This window comes from Lepidothrix coronata, unplaced genomic scaffold (genome assembly GCF_001604755.1).
Source record: "Lepidothrix coronata isolate B3197 unplaced genomic scaffold, Lepidothrix_coronata-1.0 Scaffold189, whole genome shotgun sequence".
Lineage (NCBI taxonomy): Eukaryota > Metazoa > Chordata > Aves > Passeriformes > Pipridae > Lepidothrix > Lepidothrix coronata.
The window spans coordinates 1,692,667-1,709,209 of record NW_016690369.1 but is presented as its reverse complement, the minus strand read 5'-3'; the positions used below and the strand labels follow the sequence as shown (position 1 = coordinate 1,709,209).

At 57.0% G+C, this 16,543-nt stretch overlaps 1 protein-coding gene and 1 long non-coding RNA gene across 5 annotated transcripts in view; one reads left to right on the top strand and one right to left on the bottom strand.

Annotated features, from left to right (window-relative positions):
* The window catches only part of NOS1 (nitric oxide synthase 1), a 78,661-nt gene extending 62,822 nt beyond the window's left edge, over positions 1-15,839 (top strand). For all 4 annotated transcript variants that reach the window (XM_017831342.1, XM_017831341.1, XM_017831340.1 and 1 more), the window contains exons 17-29: positions 11-127; positions 350-524; positions 907-1,045; positions 1,744-1,822; positions 2,344-2,537; positions 3,036-3,205; positions 3,436-3,646; positions 4,897-4,984; positions 5,246-5,367; positions 5,563-5,711; positions 6,319-6,513; positions 7,508-7,626; positions 8,494-15,839. In XM_017831342.1, coding sequence (XP_017686831.1) covers positions 11-127; positions 350-524; positions 907-1,045; positions 1,744-1,822; positions 2,344-2,537; positions 3,036-3,205; positions 3,436-3,646; positions 4,897-4,984; positions 5,246-5,367; positions 5,563-5,711; positions 6,319-6,513; positions 7,508-7,626; positions 8,494-8,509 — 1,774 coding nt within the window. In that variant the 3' untranslated portion in view covers positions 8,510-15,839. The remainder of the gene's footprint in view (positions 1-10; positions 128-349; positions 525-906; positions 1,046-1,743; positions 1,823-2,343; positions 2,538-3,035; positions 3,206-3,435; positions 3,647-4,896; positions 4,985-5,245; positions 5,368-5,562; positions 5,712-6,318; positions 6,514-7,507; positions 7,627-8,493) is intronic.
* LOC108505395 lies at positions 2,843-3,666 on the bottom strand. The gene is made up of 3 exons (XR_001877489.1): positions 3,618-3,666; positions 3,347-3,438; positions 2,843-3,048 (listed from the first exon to the last, which is right to left on the bottom strand). It is a non-coding gene; the product is annotated as an uncharacterized LOC108505395 (long non-coding RNA).
* Positions 15,840-16,543: the final 704 nt, after the last annotated feature.

The following is a 16,543-nucleotide window of genomic DNA, read 5'->3' as shown; positions in this document are numbered from 1 at the left end:
CTGTTCACAGGAGCTACAAGGTCCGTTTCAACAGCGTCTCCTCTTACTCGGACGCTCGGAAATCCTCCAGTGATGGCCCTGATTCCAGGGACAACTTTGAGAGCACGGGGCCTCTGGCTAACGTCAGGTAAAGGGCACGGGGCGGGAGGCAGGAGTTCCTGCTGCAGGAGGGACAGAGCAGGAGCCGGTGCTGCACAGAGCCCGTCTGCCCCCCAGCTCTTACCCCACACATGGTGTATTTTAGCCACTTGCAGACCCCTCCACGCTCCCTGGGGGGCGGTGGGGCAGGAGAGGGGGGTGCCAGTGTCCCTCCCAGCTGGGCAGCCACGGCTGAGCCACCTCTCCGCAGGTTCTCCGTGTTTGGGCTGGGCTCACGTGCCTACCCCCACTTCTGCGCCTTCGCCCGGGCCGTGGACACGCTCCTGGAGGAGCTGGGTGGGGAGAGGATCCTCCGCATGGGAGAGGGGGACGAGCTCTGCGGCCAGGAGGAGTCCTTCAGGACCTGGGCCAAGAAGGTCTTCAAGGTAAACCCGCTTCCCTGGTGCTCCGGGGAGGAGCAGGGGGGAGAACAGAGGGACAGAGCACAACTGCTGGTTAGAGCTGGATCAAAACCCAGCCTCTCCTTCCCTGCTCTGGGACACTCTGGCACCACCCCAGCCCGGGGTGCTCCGTATTTTGGTGGAGGTGATGCTCTGGTTTGTGCTGCACACCGAGGGGGAGCACTGGGTTGAATTACTGTGTTATCCCAGATGTTTGGGGAAGGAGGGCACCACGAGGCACGCCCGTGGCCACTGGTGTAGCCCTGCGTGCTGGGGGCTCCTTCTCCTCGGTTGGCAGGGGTGGGCTGGGACAAGGGGGCTCCCCAGGGGCAGGGGGGGATGCCTGAGAGCCTGGTGTGTGCTGCAGGCAGCGTGTGACGTGTTCTGCGTGGGGGACGACGTCAACATCGAGAAAGCAAACAACTCCCTCATCAGCAACGACCGCAGCTGGAAGAGGAGCAAGTTTCGGCTGACCTACGTGGCCGAGGCCCCAGAGCTCACACAAGGTATGAAGATGGGGTCAGCTGGTGGGGCAGGTGGAGGAGACACAGTGGGTTTTACTGAGGACAAAGGGGCCAAACCTCCTTGCTTGTTCTGTGTTAAATTCCCAGCGTTTCAGCCCTGCCTTTCACCGCCATCACATGCCCAGGGAGCAGCTTGTGATGGTCTCAGGCCCCTCTGGCTGGTCCCTGTCTGTGTCCGTAACAGAGATGTTTGGAGATGATCTGATCTCCCTCCTCCTGACCCCATTTTTTGAACCAGGGAGCTGGAAACCTGGGATCTTTCCAAGCTCTCTCCGTCCAATGCCGCTCCACGGCAGGTCCAGCCCAGCGACACCTGGCCCCTCAGCACGGCTCCTGCAGCTGAGGATCTGCCGCACTGGCTGCTCAGCTCTTCCCAAATCCAGGCTCTTCCCTGCCAGCCAGGTGGCCCTGGCAGCGAGAGGTGCCTGCGGGCACATGAGGGCACATCCCTGCATCTCAGAGTCCTCCTGGGTCACTGACAAAAGGGACACGTGTTTGCTTTTCCCCTGGGGTTTCTGATCCCCCAGGCTCGCTGGAGCTGTGCAGGAGGGTGCTGAGCCCGTGGTCCTCTGGCTGTGGCCAGCACTGGTCTGAAGGGCTGAGCCCTCAGCAGTGACCAACAGCCCTGTGAGAGCCAGAAGCCTCTGCTGAATTCCTTCCCTGACACTTCTCCTCCTCAGGACTGTACAGCATCCACAAAAAACGCGTCTATGCAGCCCGGCTGATCACGCGCCAGAACCTGCAGAGCCCCAAGTCCAGGTAGGAAGTGCAGCTCTCCTGGGAGCTGGACACCCTGGTGGTGCACCCAAGCACCCGTGCACGCAGTGCTGCTGCCCTTGACCCCTGAACGCCCCGTGGAATCCACCTCTGTGCAAACCCTGAGTAATGCTGGAAGCCACGTGAAGCCGGGGAGGGGTGTTCCCCGCCTCTGTGCCCGGCGAGATCTCTGCTGCTGCCGCCTCAATTAGCCCCGGGGGATGGGAAGCCAAAGAAACGATCAAATTGCTGAAACGAGAGGTTAAACTGGTTTTTTTCCCCTTTTTGAAAAGCCCCCGAGGGTGAGTCAGCGGCACGGGATGGGGTGGGAGGCGGGGGATGCAGCGTCCCCTCTCCCTGCTGTGACCTTGGGGACACGCTCAGGGGGCACCGCGGCTCGGCCGTGCCACCAGTGCCCAGCACGCCCAGCAGCTCTCGAGGCCAGAGCTCAGCGACTCCCCCAAAAACACATCCTGCTTTCCCTCCTTTCCCTCCTTTCCCTCCTTTCCCTCCTTTCCCTGCAGCCGCCTGACGATCTTCCTGCGCCTGCACACCGAGGGGCACCAGGGGCTGCAGTACCTGCCCGGGGACCACCTGGGGGTGTTTCCAGGGAACCACGAGGACTTGGTCAACGCCCTGATCGACAGGCTTGAAGATGCCCCTCCGGCCAACCAGCTGGTGAAGGTGGAGCTGCTGGAGGAGAGGAGCACGGCTCTAGGTAACCAGGGCCACCTCCTGCAGGGGTGGCCTCTCTCCTCCTCGCCCAGCTCCTGCAGCAGCTCCTCAGGGTGCTGGGTGGCCCCCAGGAGAAATCATTTCCCGTCTCGCTGCTGCGTTTTCCTGGACTGGGGGCACCTCCTTCAACCTTCCTCTGCCCAGAGCTGCGGCTCCTCTGCACTCGGGATGTAGAGAAAGGGTTTGAAGGGTGAGCAGGGCCCTGGGGAAGATATTTCCTTATTCCTTGGGAAAATTAAAGGTATTTATATTTTCATAGAAAGAGCAACGTCTGGGACTGGAAAGAAGAGTTAGGGGGTGCTGAATGGACCATCCCAACACTGTATTTCAGGGATAAGTCTGACACAGCCATGCACAGTGTAACCAGAGCTGGAACACAGTAATCCACTGTCTCAGAGCTGACATGGGGGATGAAAGCAGAGATTTGCCCACCTTGGCTCCTGTGCTGATCCTGTGCTTGTGCTGCATTCCCTCCTGGCAGGTGTCATCAGCAACTGGACAGACGAGAACCGTGTCCCACCGTGCACCATCTTCCAGGCTTTTAAGTACTATTTGGACATCACCACCCCTCCCACGCCCCTGCTGCTGCAGCAGTTTGCTTTGTTGGCCACCAGTGAGACGGAGAAGAAACGTCTGCAGGTCCTCAGCAAGGTAAGGAACCCAAGCCCCAGGTTCTCCAAGGCCCTGGGGGACAATGACAACCCCAGGGCGTTTTCATCCCACACTGTGGTGAGGCTGAGTCTCCACCCATGGCAGCAGGGCTCATCCTGCCCTGCCTTCACTGCCACCCACCTTTGTTATGGACCTGGTGGGATATCAGTGGAGGCACCTGGCTTGGAAGAGGTGGATGCTGCAGCTCTCTCCTCCCTCCCTCTCTCCAGGGCCTGCAGGAATACGAGGAGTGGAAGTGGTCCAAGAACCCCACCATCGTGGAGGTGCTGGAGGAGTTCCCCTCGGTGCAGATGCCCTCCACGCTGCTGCTCACACAGCTCCCCCTCCTCCAGCCACGCTACTACTCCATCAGCTCCTCCCCAGAGCTGTACCCGGGCGAGGTCCATCTCACCGTGGCCGTGGTCTCCTACCGCACCAGAGGTACCGGGCTGGGGGGAGCAGGGGCAGAGCAGCAGCACATGGAATCATAGAATCATAGAATCATGGAATCATAGAATCAGAGAATCGGAGAATCAGAGAATCAGCTGGGTTGGAAGGGGCCTCCGAGATCATCCAGTCCAACCCTTGATCCAACCCCGCTGTGGTTTCCAGACCATGGCACTGATGCCACATCCAGTCTTACCATAAAAACCTCCAGGGACAGAGAATCCATCCCCTCCCTGGGCAGCCCATTCCAATGTCTGATTACCCTCTCTGTAAAGAATTTCTTCCTAATATCCAACCTAAACCTCCCCTGGCACAGCATAAGACCAAACCCTCTTGTCTTGCTGATAGTTGCCTGGGAGAAGAGACCAACCCCCACCTGGCTCCCCCCTCCTGTCAGGGAGTTGCAGAGAGTGAGGAGGTCTCCCCTGAGCCTCCTCTTCTCCAGGCTGAACAGCCCCAGCTCCCTCAGCCTCTCCTCATGGGAATTGTGCTCCAGTCCCTTCCCCAGCCTTGTTGCTCTTCTCTGGACCTGCTCCAGCCCCTCCAGGGCCTTCCTGAACTGAGGGGCCCAGAGCTGGACACATGGGCAACACCACAAAACCTTTGGCAGAGAGATGGTGTTTAAAGCCTTTCTACCTGTTGGAGTGACCAGATTCCCTCAACTCATGGCACGGCTGTGCCATGTTATGGAGAACAACCGTCCATAAAGTGTCAGCTTATTCCAGAGGTGCCGTGTCTGGGTGAGGTGCATAATCCAAGCTCCGTGTAGGGCCCTCTTTTCCCACCTCAAAGTCCACATTGCTCCTAGGAAAATGTCTGTACCTGCCCAAGCAGCTCTGGGGATGGTGTGGATGGGCAGGGCCCTGGTGCTCCTGCAGCCAGTGGGACACAGAGAAGACAGCAGGTGGGACACGGGGACATCCATCTGGGGCTGCCACGGAGGGCTTGTGCCTGGGAGCACCACAGCACAATGCTGCTCCTGCCAAAAAGGACCAAAGAAGAGTCAGGTTCTTCCTAAATATTGTGGAGGCCCAAATCTCCCGGGTTCTGGGTGAACTTGGGCAGCTCCACGGAGGGATCTGAGTGCCAGTTCTACCAAGTTCTACAAGGGGAATGGGTGCAGAGACACTGACTGTCTCAGTGAGGTGCTCATGTGGGATGTAGCAGGGAGGGTTTTAGGAAAGAAGACAACTGGAGTTGTTGGCTGGTGTGTCAGGTACAGACCTCCTTCCCTCCCCTCCCAGATGGAGAAGGGCCAATCCACCACGGAGTCTGCTCCTCTTGGCTCAATCGGATACAGCCCGATGAAGTGGTGCCCTGCTTTGTAAGGGGGTAAGTGTTCCACAAGGGGTGGGAAAGACTGGGTGAGCCCCCTTGCAGGATGGGATGTCTGCCCTCAATTCTTCTCATGGTGGGAGAAAACAAGGCTGGATTTGCGAGCAAAAGCCCTCGGGTGCAGTTCTGCGCTAAAATGTTGCTCTCTGGGACTTCACCTCGTTTTCTACCCCTCCCTGCCCAGGTGCTGTCTCAGCTGGCTGTGGGCAGAGGCGAGGGAGGGAGCTTGGGTTTAACTGGTGTCTTTGGTGTGTGCAGTGCCCCGGGGTTCCACCTGCCCCAGGACCCCCAGGTGCCCTGCATCCTCATCGGCCCCGGCACCGGCATCGCCCCTTTCCGCAGCTTCTGGCAGCAGCGGCTTTTTGAGATCCAGCACAAAGGTGGGTCAACGCTCGTCCCTCCTGAACCTCATCTCAGGCACTGCTTGGGAACCCTGGGCTGGTGGCAGAGGGATGGAGGGGTCCAGTCTCCTGCCTGGGATGTCCCAGTGGGTCTGCTGGCAGGTCTGGAGGGAGGTGGCTTACAGAAACTGGGGATCGGTGATCCCTGGGTTACCTGCTTCCAATCCTCCCCAGGGCTGAAGCCTTGTCCCATGGTCCTGGTGTTTGGCTGCCGGCAGTCCAGGATCGACCACATCTACAAGGAGGAGACGCTCTTTGCCAAAGCCCAAGGTGTCTTCAGAGAGCTGTACACAGCCTACTCCCGGGAGCCAGACAAACCAAAGGTGTGTGGTGGGCACTGCTGTGGTGCTGCCGGGCAGCCCTGGGTGGCCCTGGCCAGCCAGCACATGGTGGAGGTGCCCGTCCCTTGGCACGGCCCCGGTAGCTCATGCCATGAGTGTGCAGGATCATCCCTTCCCGGTGCAGCCCCATTCCCAGGGCACATCCCCATCCCTGCACCACCCCAGTGTGTGCCCACGCTGCTCATGCTTTGCCCTGGGGGGCTGCAGCCATCCTCACTGGGTGGGAGCAGATGAGGGAGGGAAAAGGGCCTCTCAAGCAGGTGGGCGAGGAGGGATGTCACCTAGTGGGTGACAGCACCCAGAGCCAGCACAAAGCCTGCTCCGAATTCCCACAGGCACCTGAGCAGGCCTGGCCACGAAAGACATGGTGAAGGTGTGAACGTGCAAGAGCAGGACGATGCTCTGCCGCCTTCCCCATCTCTTTTCTGTCCCTGTGGGTGCTGTGAGGCTCAGGCTCGTTCCCCCAAGGAGGTGTCACCTTGCACTGCTGCCTCAAGGGTGGCTGGTGCACACAGAGCCCGCAGGTGGGTAGGGCTGAGAAACTGGAGTCAATCCCATCTCCCTCCTCCTCCTCCTCCTCCTCCCTCAGAAATACGTGCAGGACGTGTTGCAGGAGCAGCTGGCCCAGACGGTGTTCAAAGCGCTGAAGGAGCAGGGAGGCCACATCTACGTCTGCGGGGATGTCACCATGGCCGGGGACGTCCTCAAGACCGTCCAGCGCATCGTGAGGCAGCAGGGCCAGCTGTCGGTGGAGGAGGCGGGCGCCTTCATCAGCAAGCTGAGGGTGAGCGGTGTGTGCCCCCTGAGACCCCACACGGCCCCTGCCACGGGCAGTGCAGCTGCTGCCTGCTCCTGCCTGCTCCTGCCGCGCAGGCAGAGTGAGGTGACAGGCACTGGGGGGGGGTTGTGGTCCTGCCCCCGCTCCCAAGGTCTGGGAGAGGTCAGGAGGGTGGTCTCCCAGAAGTTTGGGTGCACAGGGGAAGTCTCGTTGCTCTGTGGGAGCTCTGCAGCCCCCTCAGCCCATGCTGGGCTCCTGGGATGAGCTGCTGCTCTGCTGGGCACTGGGACAAAACCTTGTGGGCACCCTTGGTAGCCCAGGCAGGGATTGTTCACCTTGATCAGTCCCTCCTTCAAACAAGAATTACTTTCAAGTCCCTCTATCACAGACCACCCACCTCCCATCCACCAGGGCAGTCCCTCCCATCCACCCATCCCACCCATCCTCCCATCCCACCCATCCACCAGGGCAGTTTGTGGGGCCCCCTGTCCAAATCTCCCCGTCTCTGTGGCTGGCAGGGTGATGTCCCTGGGCAATCACATTGCCCAGATGTTGCAGCTGGAGCTCAGATGAGCTCAGTTTGGGACACAGGCCCAGGGATGGATGCTCAGGAAGATAGTCCAGCCTGATTCCTGTGGGATGACCCCTTCTGAACCACGTCCCCACACTCCACCCAGGAGCTGAGGGATCCCAGAGTTGGTTGTACATGGGCTGGCTTTGGGCTGCTTGTCCCCCTGATGCCAGGCAGTCCCTGGGCTGCCAGCAGCTGAGGAGATCTAACACAGGGAGCAGCTCCTGGGCTGCCCCACGCTGTGACCTTGGCAAGGTCCTTTCCCCTCCCTGCTCACTCCTGCCCCTCTGCCCTGCCATCCCACCCCCTCCCGTGACAGACCCCAGGCCCTTCGCCGTGTGTTTGGCACCTCCCCGCCACACCAGAGCCTGCAACAACACCAACTGTTTGCAAATGCTCCTTTTTCCCCTCTGCCACCCTGTCCCTCAGGATGACAGCCGGTACCACGAGGATATTTTTGGAGTCACCCTGCGTACGTACGAAGTGACGAACCGCCTTAGATCCGAGTCCATCGCGTTCATCGAGGAGAGCAAAAAAGACACGGATGAGTGAGTTGACATGTTTGTTTTAACCCCTGCAATGGCCTCCCAAGTGCGTGGGCTGCAGGACTGGGAAGGGATGGGGAAGGAAGATTTAACTTCCTTAACCTCCCTGGTCCTGAGAAAGGCATGGATTTTGGCGCTCTGAAATAGGAGTCACCTGAAATAGGTGTCTCTGAAATAGGTGTCACCTCACTAGGACAAATCCCCCCCCCCGGTCTTCCTGAGTGCTCAGACACCGTCCTATCCAAAGGGAATTTCCAAGGAAAACAGCCCTGCCAGCTGCCTTCCTCCAGGCTGGAAAGAGCCGTGGGAAGGGGTGACTCCCCCCAGCTCCAGGGGGGGACCTGGCTGGCTCCAGGTGTCCATGCAGCAGGTGGGAGAGGTCTCCAGGATGCTCCATGCCCAGTTAGGAAAGATCTAGGGATTTTTTTCTTCCTGCTATTGTAAAAACAACCAGAAGAAGTAAAAAGTCTTGACATTTTGCTGTGTTTGTTTCCACTCTACCATGTCCTGCCATTTGCTCAGCTCTGTCATGGTGGGATTTTCCCTGGCTGAGCAGAAGGATTATTTAGGATAAAGGATGGGCAGCTGAGTGGATCTTGCTCCTTGTGCTGGCCCTCAGTAGCCTGACCCAGAGCTTGGCTCTGGGTTTCCCAACATCCCTGAGGTTTGGCGGGAATTTTTCTCCCGAGGCGTCACATGCTTTGGGGTCTGCACTGTACACAGAGCACCTGAGAGAGGGATAAAGGTTCCCTTCCTCACCCAGCTGCAAAGGGCTCTGGAAACCCCTGTCTGTGGCAAATCCAGGTCGGGATGATCCTGTGCTCCTCACTGCTCCCCCTAAGGCTGGCCTTTCTCCCCTTTCCCTTGCAGGGTTTTCTGCTCCTAACCGGACCCTTCACCCCAAGGGGATGCCAAACCAGTCCCAGCACCTGCTGCCCCCTCCAGCTGGAGGGCACTGGGTTTTGTATTTCACGGACACGGTGGCTCCTTTTCCACGGGGAACCGCCCATGGAAAGCGCTCTGTCTCTCGTCCTGTTGTTGTGTCCTGATGATGATGATTTTTATTTCCTTTTCTTCCTCTTTCTCTTGCTCTTGTCCTGTGGCCATTTCTCCCCCCCTCATCCCCCTTTCCCTTCCCCGGATTTCCCCACTGAAGTACGATGGCTTTATAACCCGCAGTGGCTCTTTACAGATCTCCACATTTCCCCTCCTCCTCATGAGGGCATTTTGCAGCTGCATGAAATCACCACCTTCGTGATCACCCGCGTTTTTGGTGTTTTGGGGGAGAGCAGAGGTGGCAGGGGGTGGGCAATGGCTCGGTCCTGTTGCTTGACTAGAGCAGGGGGTCATTCCCCCCAGGATCCCCCTTTCCCCAGCTCGGGGCTTGGCTGAATCCTCGTGTTTTCATGGCTTTCCTTTGGACTTGTACATATGCCCGAGGCTGGGGGCAGATGATGTGCAGTGCCCTCGTGCCTGTGAATGTTGTTCCCCCCCAAGCAGCCTGGGTACAGATGTGTCTGTTTGTGTCAGGATTTATGTGTCATGATTTCTCCTAAATGGGCTCTGTGCTGTGTTTGCCCCTTTCTCTGCTCCCTGTTCCCTGTGAGCCTCTCCCTCTGCTCAGTCCCCACTTTTGCTGGCATGAAAGTCCTCCCCCAGAGGAGCAAGCACAGAACACACAGGCTGATGTGCATGCTGAGGAAAAGCTCGTGGCAGTGACTGCTGCTGGGCCAGGCTGTTCTCCAGAGGGTTTCACAGGATATCTCCTGTGGCATCTGCAGCCACGATGCTGGTGGGAGAGATTGAGACTGGGCTGCATTCCAGAACTTTGCATGCTGTGAACCCTCTCCCAGGTGAGCTTGGAAAGCCATGAGGATGGGAGAGAAGCGTCTCCAACTCCAGCTGCAAGAGGCACCTCTTGTTACAAAGCTTATTGGGAAGGCAGCACGTGGAGGGTTGTGGAGGCTCCAGGTCCTTGGTGAGGATGTGCCAGCGGAGGAGTCTTGAAACCCCGGAGAGCATCAGCTCCACCTTAGCACAGTGCCATGGGCAGTTCTGGCACAGCAGACCCCAGCCACTTCCACAGCTTTGGGAGCAGAAAACGCCAGCGTGGAGCAACCTCCTGCCAAGAGAAATCCGTGTGGCATCCCTGTGGTGAACCAGTCCCCTCGGCGGGAGCACGAGCTGTCTCTGCCAGGACGTCTCCTGTGAGGAGGGAGGTGAGGTCAGCTGCAAAGGTGCTGCGTGATTCTGGGCTCTGACACCCTCACACCTCAGCCCTGCTGCAAAAACCTGGCCCCAAAAGCAAGCTGTTAACACGGAGAGGTATCAGTCCCTTTAACAGGGGAGAGCTGCCTGCGAGGTAAAGCACGTGCGACCTTGTGTGTCCTTCCTCCTCCTCTCTTCCGCACCCCGAAGAAGGTTTGTCCTCCCTCATTGCCAGGACAAGGACAGCAGGACGTGGCTGCAGCTCTGGCTGGAGGCAGGGAGAGGAGGTTGGCATTTGGAGGTGGCAGGTGCTGGTCCTTTCCTCCTGCCCCTGCTCTGCTGAGGCTTGCACGGAGCGAAGCATCAAAACCGGCCACGGCAGAGGCTTTGTCCGGGAGCTGCACTGGTGAGCTCGCTTTCAGGGGGCTGAGATTGTCTGCCCCAAGCCAAAGTCAGAACAAAAAACAGCTGCAGGAGGTTTGCTGCTCTCCCAGCCCACGGAACAAGCCGTGCTGGCTCCCCAGCCCCGGGCTGTGTGGTTATTCCCACCCTCATCCTGCCCTCTCCTTCCTCTTGCCTGGCCGCATCTCCACGTGCCGTGACCGTCTTCTGCAACTTCGACTCCCTGAATGCTTGAAGGAACTCCAGCCCAAAATCCGGGAGCGAAAAGCCTCCAGGCACCGGGAGGATTTGAGATCCAGGCCTCGTTTTTGCTGGTCCCAGTACGAAACACGAAGGAATGCTGCCACAGTGTGGCCAGAGCCGAGCTCGCCGGGCTGGCAGGGCTGGCAGCAGGGCAGGGAGCCAGGGGCACAGCCAGCTTTGTGTCAGCCCCCCCGGGCACTTGGTGACCTGGGGGTGAAGGCAGGGCAGGGCAGGGAAAAGGGCAGCCCACGGTGCACTCCTGTGGGTTGTGCCCTAAAGCCAGGGCGGGCAGTGGGATGGGGGTCCCTTTGCTGGGTCCCTCTGCTGCTGGGACGGGGGAGTTTGGGCAGAGGAACTGTTTGTGGGGACAGCTCCCAGGCCCCAGAGCCTGGTCCTGCCCCCCGACCCTATGGCTGCAGAAACACAGCTAAAGGAATAAAATCAAACTCATCCTCTTCTTTGGGGAAATTTGATTCTGGCTCTGGGCTCTGTGCTCTGGGCCTCCTTGGGTAGAAGGAGCAGTACAGCCTGAGGAGGAGGGAGTGCCCAAAGGAATTCCCTTGTCTTCATCCTCTTTCCAGCTCTCCCTGTGTTGCTGGCAAGTAGTTTCCTCCTGTCCTGCCTTCTGCCTGCATGGCTGTAACATCTCCCACCTGGAAATCGTATCGCTGCTGGATGCTGTGTCTGAGCTGAACGGGCTTGCTTTTCCTGCACCCCAAAACTTGCCACCTCCATCTCCCCCTTCCACCTGAGCTGCCGGTGCAAACAGCAGGGAACTGTGTGCCTTGCCTTGCCTTCTGGGGGGTCTCCAAAGGGGTCTGTGCCAGGCAGATGGCAAAACCCTCCCACGTCCAACAGGCGTTGGATCTGTGAGTCCTTCAGAGCCCTTTGGAAGGGAATTAATAAACATGTTTTAAGGCCGTGCTCCCTGCCTGGCCCTGGAGGAGAAACACCATCCCTGCCATGAAGGCCCATGGAGTTTATGTCCCCCAGGGCTCCTCTCTGCTCCCACTGAATAGGACCATTCAGTCCTCGCAAGCCACACTGGGAATTTTGATTCCCTGTTTTCTGTCGAGTCAGTCTCAGACGTCTGAATTTCTCTCCTCCATCCCCTTTGCCTGCGGGGGCTTCGCACTCCCCTCGAGCTTCATTTTCTCCCGCAGCACAGGGGGAAAGAAACTTGTGGCTCTGCTTTATTATTCCATAAATGTGGCTCTTCCACCAGTTGTCTAGACTCTGCTCATCTCCATGTGGCATTTCTGGCGTGTGGGTGTAGCCACGATGTCTCTGGCATGAATAAATGCAGAGGGTGAGGTGGGGTCTGCCACAGATGAGCTGCTCAGGGGTGTCACACATGGAGGGCCTGTGCCCCTTGGGCGCTCAGCTCACAAATCTGTCACCTCCAGGTGCCTGCTGCCCATCCAAGCTCCTGCACAGCCCCCCAGGGCTCCAGTGGCAAGGGCACCTGATGGACACCCAGCCTGACCCAGTGTCCCAGTCCCTTTCCTGGTGGATATCCACCACCACCACTCCCCTTTTGGAGCAGCTCTGCTCCTTTTCACTCCCCAGGTACTGAAGAGACTCTTCTCTAAACAGGAGATTTGATTTGCAAGACACTATGAAGTGGGTTTTTTCTGCAAAGATTTTAATTCATGGGTCTTTCAATCATCCACAGAAAGGTGTTATATGGACTTGAAAACTCCTGGGAAAAGGGTTCTGTGTTTTCCCAGCCTGCTGTGTCCACTAGCAGGCAAAAATCAGCTGCTCCTTCAGTGCAAGGGTATCTGGTGCCTGTGCTGTTGATGAAATTCAAATGTTTCATCTGCCCAGAAGGACGGCCTGGGAGTTTGTTGTTCTTCTGTTTATGAGAGACAGCAGGAAAATAATGAGATGTCTGCCATCAGGAGTGGCCTCACAGAGATGTCACCTCCACAGCTGTGGCTGGGAAGGCCTGAGCTCGTCACACGTGAGGAACTGAGCCCGTCACACTGGCCAGAGAAGTGGCTCTGACTTTGGGCTGTCCTCGCTCCCTGTCCCCTCCTGCGCCTCTGTGTCCCCAGCGGTGAGCAGGGCACTGTTCACACCCCGAGTCACCGTGTCTGTACACGACCAGCGACCCTGCAGTTGTGTCCTGAGTGAGGAGGAGCACAGCTACTGCAGGAGAGGAGATGGGAAGAGCCAGGGGCTGCACGAGCCCGTGTCCAGCCTGTGGTTGCTCCCGCGGTCCCTTTGCTGTCAGCGTGCGACGCCTCCCACCCCATCCCGGCTGCAACCAGGCTCCCTGTGCCACTTCCCTCCGGAGATACCTCCCTTCTCCTCCTCAGCCCTGCCTGCCCAGCCAAAAGGTGCAGCCAGCTGCTGGGCAAGGGCAGCTCCTGGGAACGGACACGGACTTACAGTGCCTTGTGCTGGGAAGAGACCGTCGCTGCGGGGCCGCCCTCCTGCTCCCGCCCTCCTCGCTTGACAAGGGAAATTCCCGGCGGGCAAATTCCCCCTGGGATCACAGGGAGCAAACCTGCAGCCCTGCTCAGCTGCTCTCTGCAGCTCCTCTGCCAGGGCTGGGGAGGTGTGGGTGCAGGCTGAGCACCACCTGTGAGCACCACGGGTCTGTGAACACCTTCCACGTCCCGGGGACCCCGTTTTGGTCAAGCTGGTGGGGGGGGAGAGGGTGTGTCTGTGTTTGAAGCTTCGTGGACTTGCACCAAGCCCAAGCCAAAGCTGCTGCTGCCTGACATACGACCACTGAAGCCACTACATCGCCCTCCGGGGGCACCCACCGTTTTTTGGAAGGATAATTTTATGCTCAAAATTAAATTTTGTTCCTTCTTTCACCGGGGACCAGTTCCCAGCTTCAGAATTGCTTCAGATAACTTTGCAATTGCGTTGATAGTTCCAGAGGGGAGCACAGTCCCTTTACAGAACAGATGGAGGCACATTTTCAGGACCATTCAACTTTACTGTAACTCTCTTTGTTATAACAATTTCTTCTGCTGTAACAGGAAGAGCAAAATTCGGCCAGTGCTCTTAAAAAAGAGCAAGTTTTCCTGAAACTTGGACAAAATCAGTGTAGGATCCACGTCCTCCCAGGTCCAAAATGCCTTCCACACCCACTGGCTTCAGTGGCCCTGGGGATTTGGGCAGCTTGCAGGGTCAGGCTTGCACAGCAGCAGCAGCAGCAGTTTCATGATGGCAATATTTTTGCACGTGCCTGCAATGCATGGCTCTGGCAATCCATCTGAAATCTACCCTCCGAGGGAGATCTGAGCTCCAGCTTCTTCCATATGGCCCTGCCTGTCTTACAGGGAATCAGGGGAGTGGGGGAAAGCTGAAGAGGGGGCTGCTTTAAAGCACTCGGTTCCAGAAGTAAAACAGAGCTTAGGAGGGGTCAAAACCGGCTTGATTTTAGCACAGGTAACTCCTGAAATATTCAAGCATTGTGATGCAGATCCACCTTTTCCCTGCTGTGCCCGGAATGAAGTAGACTGGAAACTCTTGGCCTCCACCCCTACAGATGTTTGGCTGTGATGGAATTTTGAGCCACTGAATCACAGGGAAAACAAAAAAAAAACCAAACCCAAACAGATTGTGAGTTCATAGCTGAGCAGTGGCAGCTTGTTTAGCAGTGAGAGTCTCACTGCTGCTCTCCTGCCTTATTCACGTCCTACCTGGCCAGATTTTGGGGAGGGAGCAGGGAGGAAGCACCTCGAAGTGAGAAAGTCAGACCTGTGAGCCTTGCCCTGAGAATCCCTGGTTTAGCAGGGCTGTGGAAAAGCAGGAACACGCTGCTGGGCTGTGGCTCAGCTCCTGTGCACAGGTCTCTGCAGGGCTGGTGCAGAAACCCGTGAGGGAAAAACATTGGGCAAAATATTTTTCTTCCAGGGGCATCCCTAATACTTCGAAAACCGAAAGACTGAACACCGAAACAGTTGATCTGAAAGAGCTTGTTGCTTTGTTTTCACGTGTTGGTTCTGGGTGGGGGAAGCAAGCAGAAAGCAAGCAGAAAGCAAGCAGACAGTATATCAGCTTGTTTCGGATTAAATCAAATGTTTTGCTCCTACAGTAATTGCTAAGGGAGATTTCAAAATTTTCCAAGGGCAACAAAACGGCCTTAATCTTCTGAGACATTAATGCTACTTGCTTCTGAGCCTGCTTTTTTATTTTCCTCTCTGTGTGATCGTGGCATGGAATCATGTCTGAACAAAATACACTTTACAGCAGCCGAGAAACAGAAATAGAAGACGGTGTTTCAGAACCTCCAGCGTTGAAACGATGGCTTTGAAGCCAGTGAGATTCGATGCAAAATCCCTGCTTTGCTAGAGTTCTGCAAAATAGGCAAATCCCCACAATTCCCAAGGTTGGATCCCCGTGCTCTGCTGCCTTGAGATGCCTTTAAAAACCCTGGGCTCTGTGTGCTGTAAAGAGCTTGTGAGTGGTCTGCAGCTTTTCCAGAGTGCACACAATTCCCCAGGCAGTGAGGGTGAGCAGCGAGATGACTTTCAGCCAGGACTCATTGCTTTTTAGATTGCATGTAGTTAGAAACATGAGTTCTGCCAGCTGCCCAGGGAATTCGATATTTAGTGCCAATTAATTTCTGTAATAGGAGCAGGGGGTTTATTCCCTCGGCTCCCTTAGGCACCTTTGAAAGGCCTAAGACTCAAAGGTTGGTTTGGATTCTTTGATCTCCTGGTGGCCTTCTCCCGAAGAGCGGCGGTGCCACGACGAGGACGGGGACTGCTCTGGGAAGGGTGGCGGCTTCGGGGCAGGCAACTCCCAAACTTTCTGTCGCAGAGGTTTTCTAAACTCCTCAGATATGGGTAAATTCTGCTGGGCTGGATGAGACTCCAAGCCCTGGCTGCTCTCTGGTCCTCCCGCTCCCTCCTCCCTCCCCTCAGCACCTCCTCATGTCACTGTGCCTTCGTTCGGTTTATGAAATGATGCCATGATTTAAGACTGGCACGTCGTCTTTCCTCTCACTTTGCATCCCATACGACAGGTTAGGTGTGGAGGGGAGGGGGCAGCTTGTTCTGTAGCTTTTTGTGTGGTGCCAAGGTGGGTTTCCCCTGAGGAGCGAGGGGGTGGGGGCGGTGGGAGCGGGCTGAGCTGCCTTGTGTTTGGTCATAGCAGTGCTTTAAGCGTGGTCAGAAACGTGGTCTTCCCCTACCTCTGAGCTCTCAATGCTGCTAAAATCTCTGCCATTCGTCCAATGTACTCCAGCCCCTCTCTCGGACTGACTCTGCCTCTGTTTGCAAGGTATCCACATTGTTCTGAAGCATGCACCTCTTTCTGTATAGTTCCAATCTTCTGATTTTATGGAATACTTATGCCTGTTTGCATTACAGTCCAAATAAAAAAGTGAACTAAAACCTAGCAGACCTCGATCTTCTCTTAGCCCTGGGTTTTTAGCACGGAAAGGCCTCTGCTGATCCCTTGGCCTTGCTCTGCTCTGCCACCTGTAATGCCAGAGCACTATAAATAGCTCGGTGGCGTCAATCAGCGATACCTGTTTACCTGCCAGACACAAACACCTCCTTGGAAGGCTGCTTGAGTCACAGCACTCCATGTTTCACATCATTTAGACCATGTCCTCGGGGAAAATGTCGCAGGCAAGCACGGAGGGCTCTTTGTGTGCAATCCAGGGCAATTTTGGTGCCGGAGCCTCTGGAATGCAGCAGCAGCAGCGCTCCAGGCAGCACTGGAGAGACCTGGGAACGGCAGGATGTGAATGAGGAAGTATGGACGGCTTTTCCCATGGGAAGGCAGTGTGCACTTCCAAGGGGGAACCTTCCAGTGCTGGAAGGGGGCTTATAAAAAATAGGGAGAGCGATTTTTTACATGGGCAGATGGTAATAGGGCAAGGGGGAACGGCTTCCCACTGCCAGAGGGCAGGGTTAGATGGGATATTGGGAAGGAATCCTTCCATGTGAGGGTGATGAGGAGCTGGCCTGAGGGGAACACGGCCGCTGTGTTGCCTCAGACAGGGCTGCAGTGCCACCTCAGAGATTGCTGTGGTGTCACCTCAGACAGGGCTGCAGTGCCACCTCAGAGATTGCTGTGGTGTCACCTCAGA